General features: G+C 55.1%; 4 protein-coding genes across 4 annotated transcripts; 1 reads left to right on the top strand and 3 right to left on the bottom strand.

The window, feature by feature from the left end:
- Window positions 1–1,613: 1,613 nt before the first annotated feature.
- G647_07783 (pre-mRNA-splicing factor syf1) lies at window positions 1,614–4,145 on the top strand (the record flags this gene model as incomplete). The annotated part of the gene is made up of 1 exon (XM_008732095.1): window positions 1,614–4,145. One exon carries the CDS (start codon window positions 1,614–1,616, stop codon window positions 4,143–4,145), a length of 2,532 nt encoding a protein of 843 aa, XP_008730317.1.
- Window positions 4,146–5,382: 1,237 nt separating this feature from the next.
- G647_07782 (uncharacterized protein) lies at window positions 5,383–6,813 on the bottom strand (the record flags this gene model as incomplete). The annotated part of the gene is made up of 1 exon (XM_008732094.1): window positions 5,383–6,813. One exon carries the CDS (start codon window positions 6,811–6,813, stop codon window positions 5,383–5,385), a length of 1,431 nt encoding a protein of 476 aa, XP_008730316.1.
- Window positions 6,814–7,179: 366 nt separating this feature from the next.
- G647_07781 (uncharacterized protein) lies at window positions 7,180–9,108 on the bottom strand (the record flags this gene model as incomplete). The annotated part of the gene is made up of 1 exon (XM_008732093.1): window positions 7,180–9,108. The coding sequence occupies one exon, from the start codon at window positions 9,106–9,108 to the stop codon at window positions 7,180–7,182; it is 1,929 nt and encodes a 642-aa protein (XP_008730315.1).
- Window positions 9,109–11,343: 2,235 nt separating this feature from the next.
- On the bottom strand, window positions 11,344–13,053 carry G647_07780 (T-complex protein 1 subunit alpha; the record flags this gene model as incomplete). Its single annotated transcript, XM_008732092.1, has 1 exon — window positions 11,344–13,053. One exon carries the CDS (start codon window positions 13,051–13,053, stop codon window positions 11,344–11,346), a length of 1,710 nt encoding a protein of 569 aa, XP_008730314.1.
- Between the last annotated feature and the right edge of the window lie 551 nt (window positions 13,054–13,604).

Genomic DNA, 13,604 nt, shown 5'->3' with positions numbered 1-13,604 from the left:
TTGCACCAACAAGCCTGAAGAAGTCGTAGTCACTCACGCAATCCACGTACATACTGTGCGGTCTTCGTTCTTTCGCCTACCTACTATCTAGTACCTACTTACTTGGCAATTATTCGCACAAGTCGCAGAGTCTCCCGGTAGTCTCTACAGCGGTATAGTAGCCTAACGCGGACTCCGTCTGCTGGGCTGGGCTGGCTCTATTCAAACTCCCGCGGCAACTTAACCTGATTTGAGGTGTGGGCCTCGTGCTGTCTGCCACAGGACTCCATACTATGCGATCGCAGCGGCAGACACGCAGCGCGTAAAGAACATCCGTGATGAGGCCCACCAATAGGAAAGTCACGGTCTAGCACTTTCTTACCCGTGATGGACTTCTGCGTAAGTTGCATGCATGTCGATTGGCCAGTCCGCCAATTGTGCAGGTACGAGATTAATACATAGGACGGCGAGGTTGAGATTGGGTCACGTTTGGTACTGGTTGGGTCAGAATACGGCATCACAGCAGAAGAACGCGAATTGGGACTGGGGACTTCCCTGCATGTCCATAGAGGAATCCACGACTTTCGCTCGGATGAATTCGCTAGTTACTGAACACGCTGGACGTTTCAAGTTAGTCAGACAGCATGCGCCGGTTGGCTGGCATGGCATGCGCATGTATGCATATCTTGCAAAAGCCAGGCGTCGTTGATCTGTGGTTGATAACGCAGGAATATAATCGCCCGAAAAACGGCAGTGGTCCCGACCTTAGCATCTTCATCGGCGTATTGAATCTCATCCATTGCCAGTTAGATGTCCAGTTCAGCATCTCGCCGTCTGAGCACGCCGCCAGTTCTATTATATTGCTGATCACGGCACCTAGTGGAGCACCATGCAGCCACTGGTCTCCCAGCGCACTCGTCCCATACGAGTAACTATAAGACAGGACTTAGCGCCGCGGTCACTTCTAAGTTCAGTGAACTGGGAATCGACACAACGATTGCTGCTCAACTGCAAATAAGAAGGACGGTCAAGGTCAAGTCCTCCGACGTTGGAGGCTTGATATAGCCCGAGTATGTACTGAAGCACTAGACTAGTCCAAGACTCGGCCGTTACTCTGATTCAATGCCTCGCTTACGCAGACAAGCTACGGTACCCTAGGCCGATCATATGCTAAGGCATCCCTCTCCTTACCTCATTGCAGCCACAGACCCAGCGAAATCGGCAAGACCAGGATCGTCAGAGAATGTGTTCAAGCTGCAGGAGGTCAATCTGGATTTACTGCTCTAGTGCCTGCTGTCGTCACTGCAAAACACTGCGCGATTGCTATGCGCGGAAGGGCTTCATCTTACTTCTGTAGTCCGTCGAAACGTAGAAGAAAGAAGGGACTTTCGGTCGTCACTCGAAGATACAGAGCCGCGTGGACTGAAGGCAAAGAGAGATGCGCCCATGCGTCCTCAACGTCCACCACAATGCCAAGCCGGAAACGGAAGATTTTTGTCCCGACACCCGCCGCCTTGAAGGTCAAAGTTGTCTGCGTTTTCTTAGGAGTGAAGCTGAGGAGACACGTTCTCGATAATCCGCTGCGCGCCATGCCTGGCATCGTGCGTCAATCGCATGGCAATTCAGCAGCCACCATGGCATCTCTAAAGGCCGCGAAGCCCGATCTGTACCTGATCGCGAGCGAGGATGCCATCTACGAACAGGACATCATCCGCAATCCCGGCAGCATTCGACCATGGCTCACTTACATCGACTTCAAAATGCGCAATGGCACGATCCTCGAGCAGGCATTCGTACAAGAGAGGGCATGCATACAGTTGCCGCGGTCGTACAAGCTGTGGAAGATGTACCTGGAGTTCCGAGTCAAGCACCTGAAAAAGAAGAATCCGGTCAGATACAAGGCCGAGTACAACAAGGTTAATGCGCTCTTCGAAAGAGCACTGATCTTGCTGAACAAAATGCCCGTCATCTGGGAGATGTACCTCACATTTCTTTTGCGACAACCTTATGTGACCAAGACTCGAAGGACCTTCGACAGGGCGCTGCGGGCCCTTCCAGTCACCCAGCACAACAGGATATGGAAGCTGTACAAGTCCTTCGCAAATTCGGCTGGAGGCGACACTGCTGTCAAGATATGGAAGCGATATGTCCAGATTCATCCCGAGGATATGGAAGATTTTATCGACCTGTTGATCGAGACCGGACACTACTTGGAGGCCGTCAAGAGATATATGGAGATCCTGGACAACCCCAAATTCCGGTCGAAGCACATAAAAAGCGAATTCCAGCTGTGGAGCGAGATGGTTGAGCTCATGGTGAACAAGGCCAGAGAAATCGGTGACAGCTCGGTGTCTGGCTTCGACCCCGATACCATCATCCGGAGTGGCATCGAACGATTTGCGGACCAAAGGGGCAAGCTCTGGGCAGGGCTCGCAACCTACTGGATCACACGAGGGGATTTTGAAAGAGCAAGGGACGTGTTCGAGGAAGGGATCACCACGGTCATGACAGTACGCGATTTCACCATGGTCTTTGACGCCTATGTGGAGTTTGAGGAGTCCATCCTATCCACGCTCATGGACGCCGCGTCAGCCCGAGCTGCGAAGGGTGTAGTCGACGCGGAGAAAGACTTTGACCTGGATCTGAAAATGATGCGCTTCGAGCACCTTATGGACCGGCGGCCGTTCCTGGTCAACGACGTCCTCCTACGGCAGAACCCGAACAACGTGGTCGAATGGGAGAAGCGGGTCGCCCTGTGGAACGACAACAAGCAAGAAGTCGTCCAAACCTATACCGACGCCATCGCAGCAATCCAGCCGAAGAGAGCCGTGGGCAAGTTCCACGAACTCTGGCTCAATTACGCCAAATTTTACGAAGAAAACGGTGATCTCGACACCGCACGGATTATCCTCGACAAAGCAGTCAAAGTGCCCTACAAATCCGTGGCAGAACTGGCGGACACGTGGGTCGGCTGGGCCGAAATGGAACTCCGCAACGAAAACTTCGACAATGCGCTGAAGGTCATGGCCACGGCGACGAAAGCGCCCAAGAGGAGTACGGTCGACTACTTCGACGAGACGCTCTCGCCGCAGCAACGTGTCCACAAGTCCTGGAAGGTCTGGTCGTTTTACGTCGACCTGGTCGAGTCAGTCGGCTCACTGGATGAAACTCGCGCCGTGTACGACCGCATCTTTGAACTCCGCATTGCCACACCCCAGACGGTAGTCAACTACGCCAACCTCCTGGAGGAGCATGGCTACTTTGAGGAATCGTTCAAAGTCTACGAACGCGGCCTTGACGTCTTTACATACCCCGTCGCATTCGAACTCTGGAACCTGTACCTGACGAAAGCGGTGACTCGCAAAATCGGGCTCGAGCGCCTGAGAGACCTCTTCGAACAAGCCGTGGAAAATGTCCCCCCACAGTTCGCCAAGCCCATCTACCTGATGTACGGCGACCTGGAAGAAGAGCGCGGGCTCGCAAGATCGGCCATGCGGATCTACGAGCGGGCCACCCGCGCCGTGTCAGACGAAGACCGCCTCCCCATGTTTGAATTCTACATTACCAAATCGGCCACAAACTTCGGCCTCACGTCGACGCGCCCGATATACGAGCGCGCCATTGCCGCCCTCCCCGACTCGGACGCAAAAGCGATGTGTCTCAAGTTTGCCGAGATGGAGCGCCGGCTGGGCGAGATTGACCGCGCGCGAGCCATCTACGGCCACGCATCCCAGTATGCGGATCCCCGCGTCGACAAGCCCTTCTGGGAGACGTGGGAGAAATTCGAAGTCGCGCACGGCAATGAAGACACGTTCAAAGAGATGCTGCGTATTAAGAGGAGTGTGGCCGCGCAGTTCAATACGGATGTGGCGTTCATTGCTAGCCAGGCGGTTGCAAGGGGCCAAGCTGCCGCTGCGACGAATGCCGATTCTGGCGCGCATAGAGACGGGGAAGAGCGAGGGAGCGTCACAGATGCGATGGCGGCACTGGAAAGGCAAACTCGTGCTCCGGTCGGCTTTGTCGCCGCCAGTACAGGCCCAGAGGGAGGAAATAGGCCATCCAAGACGGCTGAGGGTGTCGATGAAGACGGACAAGCGCACGGGAAAGAAAAAGCCACCGTATCTGCAAACCCGGACGCCATTGATGTGGACATCGATGATGATTGAATGTGTTGCAAATGATAGAGGGGGCCGGAAGATGCAGATGCCTTGATTGTCAAGCCGTGCCTTGCCTCGTTTTGCCTCTGCTGCCGGATCCGAGACAACTTTGTGTCCTGTGCTGTCCTGTGCTGCACATAGTAATACAACAATATACTCCGTACAGTAGGGGCTCCTCCAGCTCCTAGATTTCTCACGAAGAGAGCTGAAGCACACAGCCCCAAAGCACAATTCAAGTCACCACTCACCGTATTCCACCCGGGCAGGGACCTCGGACTGCGACCACTATAAGTACACAGTACTCCGTACGCAGTACTCTGTACACGACGCAACTCAACTTGACTCGGCTCGTCTCAACTCCACGCAACTCACCTCGAGTCTATGCACTATCCAAAGATCTCATCGGTTCGTGGCGTTTCAAAGTGAATTATGAGCGGCGACCCGTCCTGTACCGTACTGTACTGCAGAGGAAGAGGAAGAGGAAGAGGAAGAGGAAGAGGAAGAGGAAGAGGAAGAGGAAGAGGAAGAGGAAGAGGAAGAGGAAGAGGAAGAGGAAGAGGAAGAGAAGAGGAGGACCAGGCTCGTTCCTCTGTCTAAACTACCGCCGCTGACTATTCTACGTATAGTACATGTTATGGTAGTATAGCTCCTGGGTAGGTAGAGTAACGTCTGTATAACCTTTCTATCTATCTATCCGTCGATCTATATATCGTCCGTCTATCTGACTAAACGTCTATACAGCGTACCTTAACTAGTCGTGTAACTCCTGGGGTATTCATGCTTGTACGTATTGTGTATCTGATGCCTTGCTCCTCGTCCCTCTGCCTCGTGCCTATGCGGCCGAAACCCGGTATTCCGCAAGTCGGTCTGCCGGTGATAGTAACATGATGTCGGATGCGTATGTGTTGTCCTGTACTGTGTTGTGCTTAGACGGTGCTCTGTACAAACTCTGGGTGGTCGCAAGGCTCTGTACATTCTCCTTCATCTTCTTTTGCTTCATTGAAGAGCTCGTGCTCATCTTCTTCATTTTGAGGTGCTCGTGCAAGGCGGAGCGCTGTCGTCCAGTTCGTCGGCCACTTCAAACACGAGATCCCCTTTCCGTGAGTGGTAGTAATACATTCTCATTCTCATCTCGTTCTCATTCGCGTCCTCGATAATCTGTTCGCGTACTCATTCCGTACTCGCTGCTCCGTACTCGTACTCGGTACTCTCCTCACCCCTCGTACTCCTCCCCTCGATAATCACTTCACCTCGGATACTGCTTGACATGATAACTCTTGACCTTGACAAACTGCTCAAACCCCACGCGACTCAACGTGACGCCCTTGCCTGAATCCTTCCACCCGGTCCACGCGAGGTCCGGACTGGGAAAGTCCGCACGATTGACAAACACGGTCCCGGCCTCGACGTGGCCACAGAGCTCCTCCCCGACGGCCACGTCCTTGGTCCAGATCGACGCCGTAAGGCCGAAGTGACTATCGTTCATGAGCGCGATGGCCTCGTCGTCCGAACCGACCTTTTGCACGGGGATGATGGGACCGAACGTCTCCTCACGCATGACAGCCATACTGTGATCGACGTTGGTCAACAGCGTAGGAGCGACCCAATTCCCCTCGCTCGGGCCCCTCGGCGAAACAAAGGACTCGACGCGCGGAGTCTCGTCCTTGGCGCCCTTGGCCACCGCATCGGCGACTTGTTGGCGGATAGCTTCCACGGCGCGCCGCGAGACCACGGGGCCGAGCTGTGTGGTCTTGTCCAGCGGATCGCCGAGCCGATAGCCCGCGAGGACGGTGCGGGCGGCGTCGACGAACGCGTCATACACATCTTCGTGCACGTAGACGCGCTCGATGGCGCAGCACGACTGGCCAGAGTTGAAGATGGCGCCGTCGACGATCTCCTCGGCCGCCCACGCGACGTCCACGTCCCGCCGCACGTACGCGGGGTCTTTGCCCCCGAGCTCGAGCCCGACCGAACAGGACACCCGCGCCGCGGCGAGCGTCTGGATCGCGACGCCCGCGGCGACACTGCCGGTGAAGCAGATGTGGTTGACGTCCTCGGACTGGATCAGGGGCTGGAGGTCCAGCGGGTTGCCGCAGTGCAGATACTGGATGACGTCGCGGGGGAGGCCCGCCTGGGCGAACATGTCGACGACGTGTTCGACGATCGAGGGCGTCTGCGGGCTCGGTTTCAGGATGACGCTGCATCCCGCCAGCAGCGCGGGGATCAGGCTGTTCACCAGGATCAGGTACGGGTAGTTCCACGCGAAGATGACCAGCACCACGCCGACGGGGTCTCGCCGCGTGACGTATCGCTTGAACCCTTCCTCCGGTTGGCCCGGAATGGTGGCGTCTCGCTCCAGAACCTCCGGCGCAATGCTGTTCATGTACTCTGCTCGTTTGACCGCCGTGGTGATTTCCTTGGCCGTGTACGCGATGGGCCGGCCCATTTGCTCCGTCAGTTCGCGCGCGAGCACATCTTGCTTTTCGAGCACGAGGTTCAGTGCTTTTGCGATGATCTGTTGTCGGCTGGACAGGGAGGCGTGGGATTTGCGGAATGCCTTGAACGCCGCTTGGGCCGTCGTGCCGAGTTGGAGGATTTCTTGCGCCGACAGGCCGTGCCGGGTGAGGATCGGCTTGTTGGTCGTGGGGGAGATGGTGGTGATGACCTCGCCGGCCATGATGAGTAGACTGTTAGAGAGAAAGAGGTGAACTGTTGCGGGACAGGATCTGGTCGCGGGAGACCGAATGATGAAGAAATATGTCCCGCAGTTGGAGAAACTGTGTGGCGACGGTGGCACGGAGGGGTGTCGCGAGGCTGGAACTCAGCCTTGTCACACTGCGCGGCAATGGAGGGGTCCGCAAGGCTAGCTCAGCCTCGTCAAACTACATAGCGAATCGAGACACGCAAGGCTGGCTCAGCCTTGTCGATGCACGAACTACACAGGACATAGCACGACTAGTGTGCTCACCCAAGACAAAAGTCTCCTGGAGCCGACATGGCTGTCAATGTAGTACAATTACTGCGGACAACTCTGCTAGGGATTTCACGTTTCTATTGGAACAAGAGAGATAATACTGCTCACAGGAGGAAGCCTGCTAGTAGGATCCTCAACCCACAACACCCCCATCGCCCGTTCCAATTCCATGATCCTGGTGACCTCGAGATCAGTCTCGCAAAGTTTCCTGAGTGACGACTGCTCTTTGAGTTCCGCCCTGGCAATCGTCATCGCCTGCTCAAAGCACAGCACTGCAGCGCTGAGATTCAACCGCATGGCATGCACTCGCCCAAGCGCCCGAAGTGCTGCCAACCGGGCGAAAACCAGGCCACCCTCTCGCAGCCGTAGTTCCGCTGCATCCAGGATCGGCTTGTCTAAGCTCTGCGCTGAACAAAGGATTTCAATGCGCCGCAGCGCGTCGCAGAGAAGACACTCCACCCTGATGCCTGCGTCTCCAGAGGCCATCATCACCCGCGCCTGCTCAACGAGCGCAGTAATCGCCACCGCCGAGTTTGGCGTGGAGTACAGTTGTTCGAAGTTCTGGGTCAGGTCCTTCAGGAGCCGGACTGCCTCGTCAAACTGGCCCGACGCCGCGGTTATCCGACCCCAGTACCATTGGTGAGCCATCGTCTGGTACGAATACTTGCCGAAAGTTCGGACGTGGTAATCGTGGGCCACGGCCTGGGCCTCCAGCCGCATCCTGACTTGCTGCTCCATGGTCAAGGGCATTCTGAGAACAAGAGAAATCGGATGATTCGGTCCCAGGAGCTTGCATGCAAGAGGCGTGAATTGAGCCTTCACAGCCCGTCGAACGCTCCCGGCCACTGTCTGAGATGTGTCCATGCTCACCTCGGTCAACCAGTAACACAGTTGGGGGTGCTGGCTCAGCAACATGACCTCGGCCAGCGGAAGTGTCCTATTTAGGATCTGCGTCGCATCTGGAGCCTGCCCGGCCGCTATCAGACCGGCCGCCATGATTATCGACGCTCCAATGGCTTCCGTCAGACCTTTTCCCTCGTATTCCGAAGCATTGTTGTGGAGGGCCACCTTCCAAGTACCGTCCGCATTACCTTGGTAGTAGCCAGACACAGCAGCCAGGACCCGATCGAAATTCGTCTGCTCTTTTGAATCTCTAAGCCCAGCGGTTGGCGCTTGACCGACCCTCCACTGGTTCTCGTATTTTCGCCCGGGTCGTTGGTTTGTTTTCGTCGTCCTCGGGACCGACGATCTTGTCGTAGGGCGTCTTTTTCTTTTGATATTAGCCGCGGCCGCTGTCGTCTGCTCAGGATGGGGCTTGATATTCCCGACCTCCTTGGATGGATTGATTGTAAAACCAACTTCAGCTAACCCAGGAAGCAGGTGTCCCGCATGCTCAAGGGTTGATACGGGACACTGAGGCGAATTCAGCAACACTTGAAGCTTAGGCCGTCTCGGATTGGATTGACTCTGCTCGCGAGGTCCTAGCTCGGGGATCTTGTGTTCAGTGGTGGCTGGGATTGGTTCGAGGATGGTTTGCGGAAATGCACGCAATTTAGATTGCAAAGACCCGCCGCCACTGTCTTCGCCACCCAGCTCAACCTGTTGATGCCGTGAGAGCACTATTTCCTGCATATTGATCGTGATACGCTCTCCGAAAGGGCTGGGAACCAATGTCGTCGAGTGATGTAGAACATCAGGTTTTGGTGGTCGATCGTCATGCGTCCGTAGTGGAGGAAGGTCGACGGATGAGAGGGAGGGAACTCCCTGCATCACTGTAAAATCGGTATCCAAGGTCGCGTTACCCACACCAAAGGCATTGCTTGTTTGGCTCTGCATCAGGTTTGACGGAGCGATACTCACTCCCGAAGCACTGAAAGCCGGGCTTATCGGGGCCGAGAGCCGAGTCTCGAATCCCCTGTCGGGGGCAGCTTGCATGTCCGGTAGTGATTCGCAGGCAGAGATCAATTCATCATCACTGCCCTCAAGGGTATTAGACATGGAGAGAAGACGGAGGAGAGGATTGATATCATGCGGGAGTCGAGCTCGACTCTGTGCGCACCGCTGCAAATCTGTGGTTCAGCCGTTCCTATGTTCAGCATACAATCCCATGTGATCCCAACGGGAACTCACATAAGGTCTCCTCAAGCCAGAACAGAGAATTCCCATCTCAGATTGGATTGGAATGTAATGGGACGTGTAATGCCGCTGCCGGTACTCACTCGAGAGTAGACCTTACCGTCTGATTGGCCGCTGACACACGGTGACTAAGCTAGCTTTCGAAGGGACCACCTGGGCGAAGTTTGTACGAGGATTACCAGCGCTGGCAGCCTCAGACGATCTTGGCTGTTGAGACTGCCGGATTCCGTCTGCTCTTTTGGAACCTCCAGAGCTCCAAGCTGTAGTTATAATACTCGTTCCCGTGCTTCATAACCCACAGATTCTCAGATCTCCGGCTGGCTTAGTGCGTCCATTGTAAACCGGCGACGCCGACGACGACGGATACTATGGACGAGGTCGGCGCGTGTTCCACGTAAAAGCAAAATGGGGACCGCATTTCTACGTTGCCGTTCGGGGTTCCAGGCGGTGAAACGTGTACCACTCTCTGGCGGCTGACGTACTCGAGCTGTCAGGAGAAGAAATCCAGAAACCCAGCCTGAATCGTTGGCGGAGGCTAAGTCGCGTGTCTCGTGCAGTGTGTGATGGACATCACCTGTACCAGACCGGTATGCGTTCATCTCCTTGTAGAGGTCCATCGGGCTTGACCCTGCTCATCCAATGGCTGTTGTGCTGCTCATCACTATGTCGGCTTGAGAGCACTTAAGACATTATTGCAAGTTGCCAGCAGCGATCTTTTATCGAGCACAGTATTCACAGGGTTCCTTGGCTCTATCAGTGCCCTTCCTGCCAGAGACAGCCGCTCAACGGGAGTGAAGACCAAACTCGATGCCGCATTCAGCATTTGGTTGAGACTGGCGGTCAGGGTGCCGGTGGATGAGGATTACGCCGTTGGTCCACTAAGTCCTTTGTCGGCCGATGCATGGATTGTCCATCGCGAAGTACGCTCACGCAGAACACTCGCCTTCTCTTAGGCATTGGATGCAGCTACACTGTGGCATCCATCACCACCACCACGAGTGTCCCTGTTGAGCTCCTTGACCAGCCTCAACGACAGGTTGATCGTTCCGGAAGTTCCGTTATCTTTGACATTTCCGACAGGAGACTTCCACGCCCAGTCGGCCGCGCAAGGGATGGTTTGGCCTTGTTTTTATGATCGGGTCCGGGAGCTTGCCGATGTCCTGCTAGTCGATGCTGCAGAATGACTGCTTCACGGACAAAAGACGACAAGAAGAGAGGAAGAGGTCAACAAGAGAAGAAAACAAGGAGACTGCCTGGAATCGTGCTTCGGCACTGCGGCCGTGGATGTGCGTGTGTACTGTGTAGTGTCCCATCTGTGAACTTGGTGTGACTCGGAACTACGAAATACGAAATACGAAATGCGAAATGCGAAATACGGACTCCGTACTCCGCATTTGATTGGAAGCTCGCGTGAGCTGACTTACACATCACGTGTCTCACGTGTCCACACCGGAAAGTGCTGAGACTGGCACGACAGGACGCGCTGCACTGGTCCTTGATCCAACGCGACAACATTTTATCACTCCATTTACTTTGCCTATTATGAGTACCGCGGAGAGGACAGTACGGCGTCGCCCCCTGCCGTTCAGGGGTGAGCTGTCCCTGCCACGACTTCTCCGCTAGGCTGCGGGATAGTGGGCACTTGCTCAGTGTCGCGCATCGTCGGCAAATGAACTTATCACCTGCTTCACGGCCGGGAGAAGATGCTAATGTATCTCGATTGGCTCGCAATCTTTTTTCCCCTTGGACACAGTTCGTTCACCAGCAACGCGATCTCCCACCATTGCCACATTGCTCATCAAACGTTGACATCGTTCCCGACCACATCAGGACATCCTTTGCAGAGCATCCTCAGCTTTGGCCCCAGCATGGTCTTCGAGCACCGGGCTCGAGGTTCACAGTGGCGGCCAACTTTCTGAGCCCGACTATGACGCATATTGGCCGCTCCCGGAAAGATCCCGCCGTCCTCTCCTTCCCGTGGTAGACTAGATGGAGGGATTAAAGGTTCGAGGCAGATCAGCCATAGGCGTCATATCGATCGTGACGCGTCTCATTGCTTTGTCCGTTGGATATTGCAAAAGGTGACTATCACTCTCTTCAGTGCCCGTGGCCATCTTCGTCTCCTCGTGGCTCCGGAGGATCGAGTTTGATCAGAGTGTCGATCCTCATAATTGCAATACAGGCTTCAACAGCGCTTTTGAGCTGTTTGACCTTGCTCATGCTGGGCTCCAGGACACCCATCTTCACGACGTCTGCCACCTTGCCTCGCATCAGATCCAGGCCATAGTTCTTATACTGTCGCTTCTTCGCGATATCCTTTTCTCTTTCATTGGCTTCGCCTTCCTGAACTCTCTGGCTCAACGCATGCCGCACACGTAGCTGGGCCACCAGGTCGGAAGCATCTTTCGCGGCATTGACCGCCAGTGTTTTCGGGACAATCAGGAGAGATTGGGAGAACTCTCCGATCGCCAACTGCTCGCGGGAGGACACAGTCATGGCGAATTCTTCGAGGTAAATAGACAGCGCGCATTCAACAGCGCCCCCACCTGGTACTATGCTGCCCGACTCCAGAGTCCGCTTGACCGCAGACAGTGAGTCATGCACTGACCGCTCCATCTCGTCGAGCTGATAATCGTTGGAGCCTCGAAGGATGATGGATGCCGATGAAAAGGCCTTGGTGCCCTTCACGAGAATGCACTCGTCATCTGATATCCGTTCCTGAACGACTTCCTCGGCGTAACCGAGAAATTCCTTCTCGAACTTCTCATCTCCATTCAGGTCGGATAGCGTGCTGACAAGGGTAGCCCCGGTGGCCTTTGCGATTCGCCTCAAATCTTCTTTCTTACACCTTCGGACACCCATGCAGCCACGTTCCACAAATAGCTTGAGCACCAAGTCGTCGATTCCCTTAGTGGTCAAGACCACATTAGCACCGGCCTTGAGGATCATGTCTACTCTTTCCAGAACGATGCCGGCTTCCCGCTCTCGAATCTTTTCCAGCTGCTGAGGGTCTTCAACGGTGATCTGGACTCCAAGCTTCATCCGCTCCTTTTGCAAATTCATGTCTAGGCAGGCAATCCGTGCATCGGTGATCCTTGTTTTCATGGCCTGCGAAGCAACTGTGCAGTTTAACGCGTAGCCCTTGACCAGGATTGATTCGGTGGCGCTCTTGCCATGCGCTTTGAGGATGTTGACGGCCTTGACCGGGTATTTGATTTCGTTCTTCTGCTGGTTGACCGACTTTACCGCCTGCATGGCGTCGACCACCATATTCGCAAAGAAGTCTGCATCTGCGCCAATGATTTTGCTCGACATTGAGGTTTTGGCGATATTTATCAGGCTCTCCCTGCCCAAGGATTCGACTTTTGTGCTGATATTCTCTTGCATGTATTTGACCGCTTCTCGCAGGGCCAGACGATACCCAGTAATAATGACGGTGGGGTGTATCCGATTCTTCATGAGTTCGTTCGCCCGTCGGAGGAGTTCTGCAGCGACAAGCACGACGGACGTGGTTCCATCTCCGACCTCTCTGTCCTGCTGGTGCGCCAAATCGACCAAAATCTTGCCGGCCGGATGCTCGACGTCGAGGAGACTCAGGATTGTAGCGCCGTCGTTTGTGACTGTGACGTCGCCAATGTCATCGACCATCATCTTGTCCAACCCCGAGGGTCCAAACGAAGTCCTGACCACATTGGCGATTGCCTGCGTCGCGAGAACATTTTGATCTCGAATGTCCTGCCCACTGAGCTTGGTGCCCCCGAGAAATAGAGTCCCACCGTTGCGCGAGCCCTCAAAAATGCCAGCCATCGCGAGGGTGTCTTCGAAGTTGTCAGCTGTTCAGGATGGAAGCCACAATCTGTCGTTGGCCGATGGGTTGGAAAAATATCCTGATGGTCGCAGGTACGGCGACGCGCCTTGATGGGAGAACGCACTTTGGGAAGACTCATCATCACGTGAGCACCATCACCACGACCTTGGCATGTTTGCTGCTTTGTCCTTTCCCGTCGTTCGTCTTGCGGCTCAAGGTTCCTACGTGACTAACTACTTCCTGGTTAGCGTGATAGGTGGATACATGCTGAAGAGCTAGCCGTTGTTGGAAGGCATCCTCCTTACCACCATGACTGTCTCACCGGAGGGCAAGTCACGGTTCGTTTACGGGGCCACCTCTCCTAAGTCGCAACCTGAGTGACATCAGCATCCTTTCTTCTGCTCGACTTCTGCGAGGACCACACCCCTGCTGGTCGCGACGAGTCCCCTCCTTATCCTCTTGCGAGCTTCCATGCCCTTTCTACAGCTGGGGGCCACATCCAACACAATGTGCCTGCTGCGATTCGTCGACCAGGATGCACTTAGCTCGC

The sequence above is a fragment of the Cladophialophora carrionii genome, assembly GCF_000365165.1.
Source record: "Cladophialophora carrionii CBS 160.54 unplaced genomic scaffold supercont1.6, whole genome shotgun sequence".
In the NCBI taxonomy this organism is placed as follows: domain Eukaryota; kingdom Fungi; phylum Ascomycota; class Eurotiomycetes; order Chaetothyriales; family Herpotrichiellaceae; genus Cladophialophora; species Cladophialophora carrionii.
This window is presented reverse-complemented; position numbering and strand designations above follow the sequence as displayed.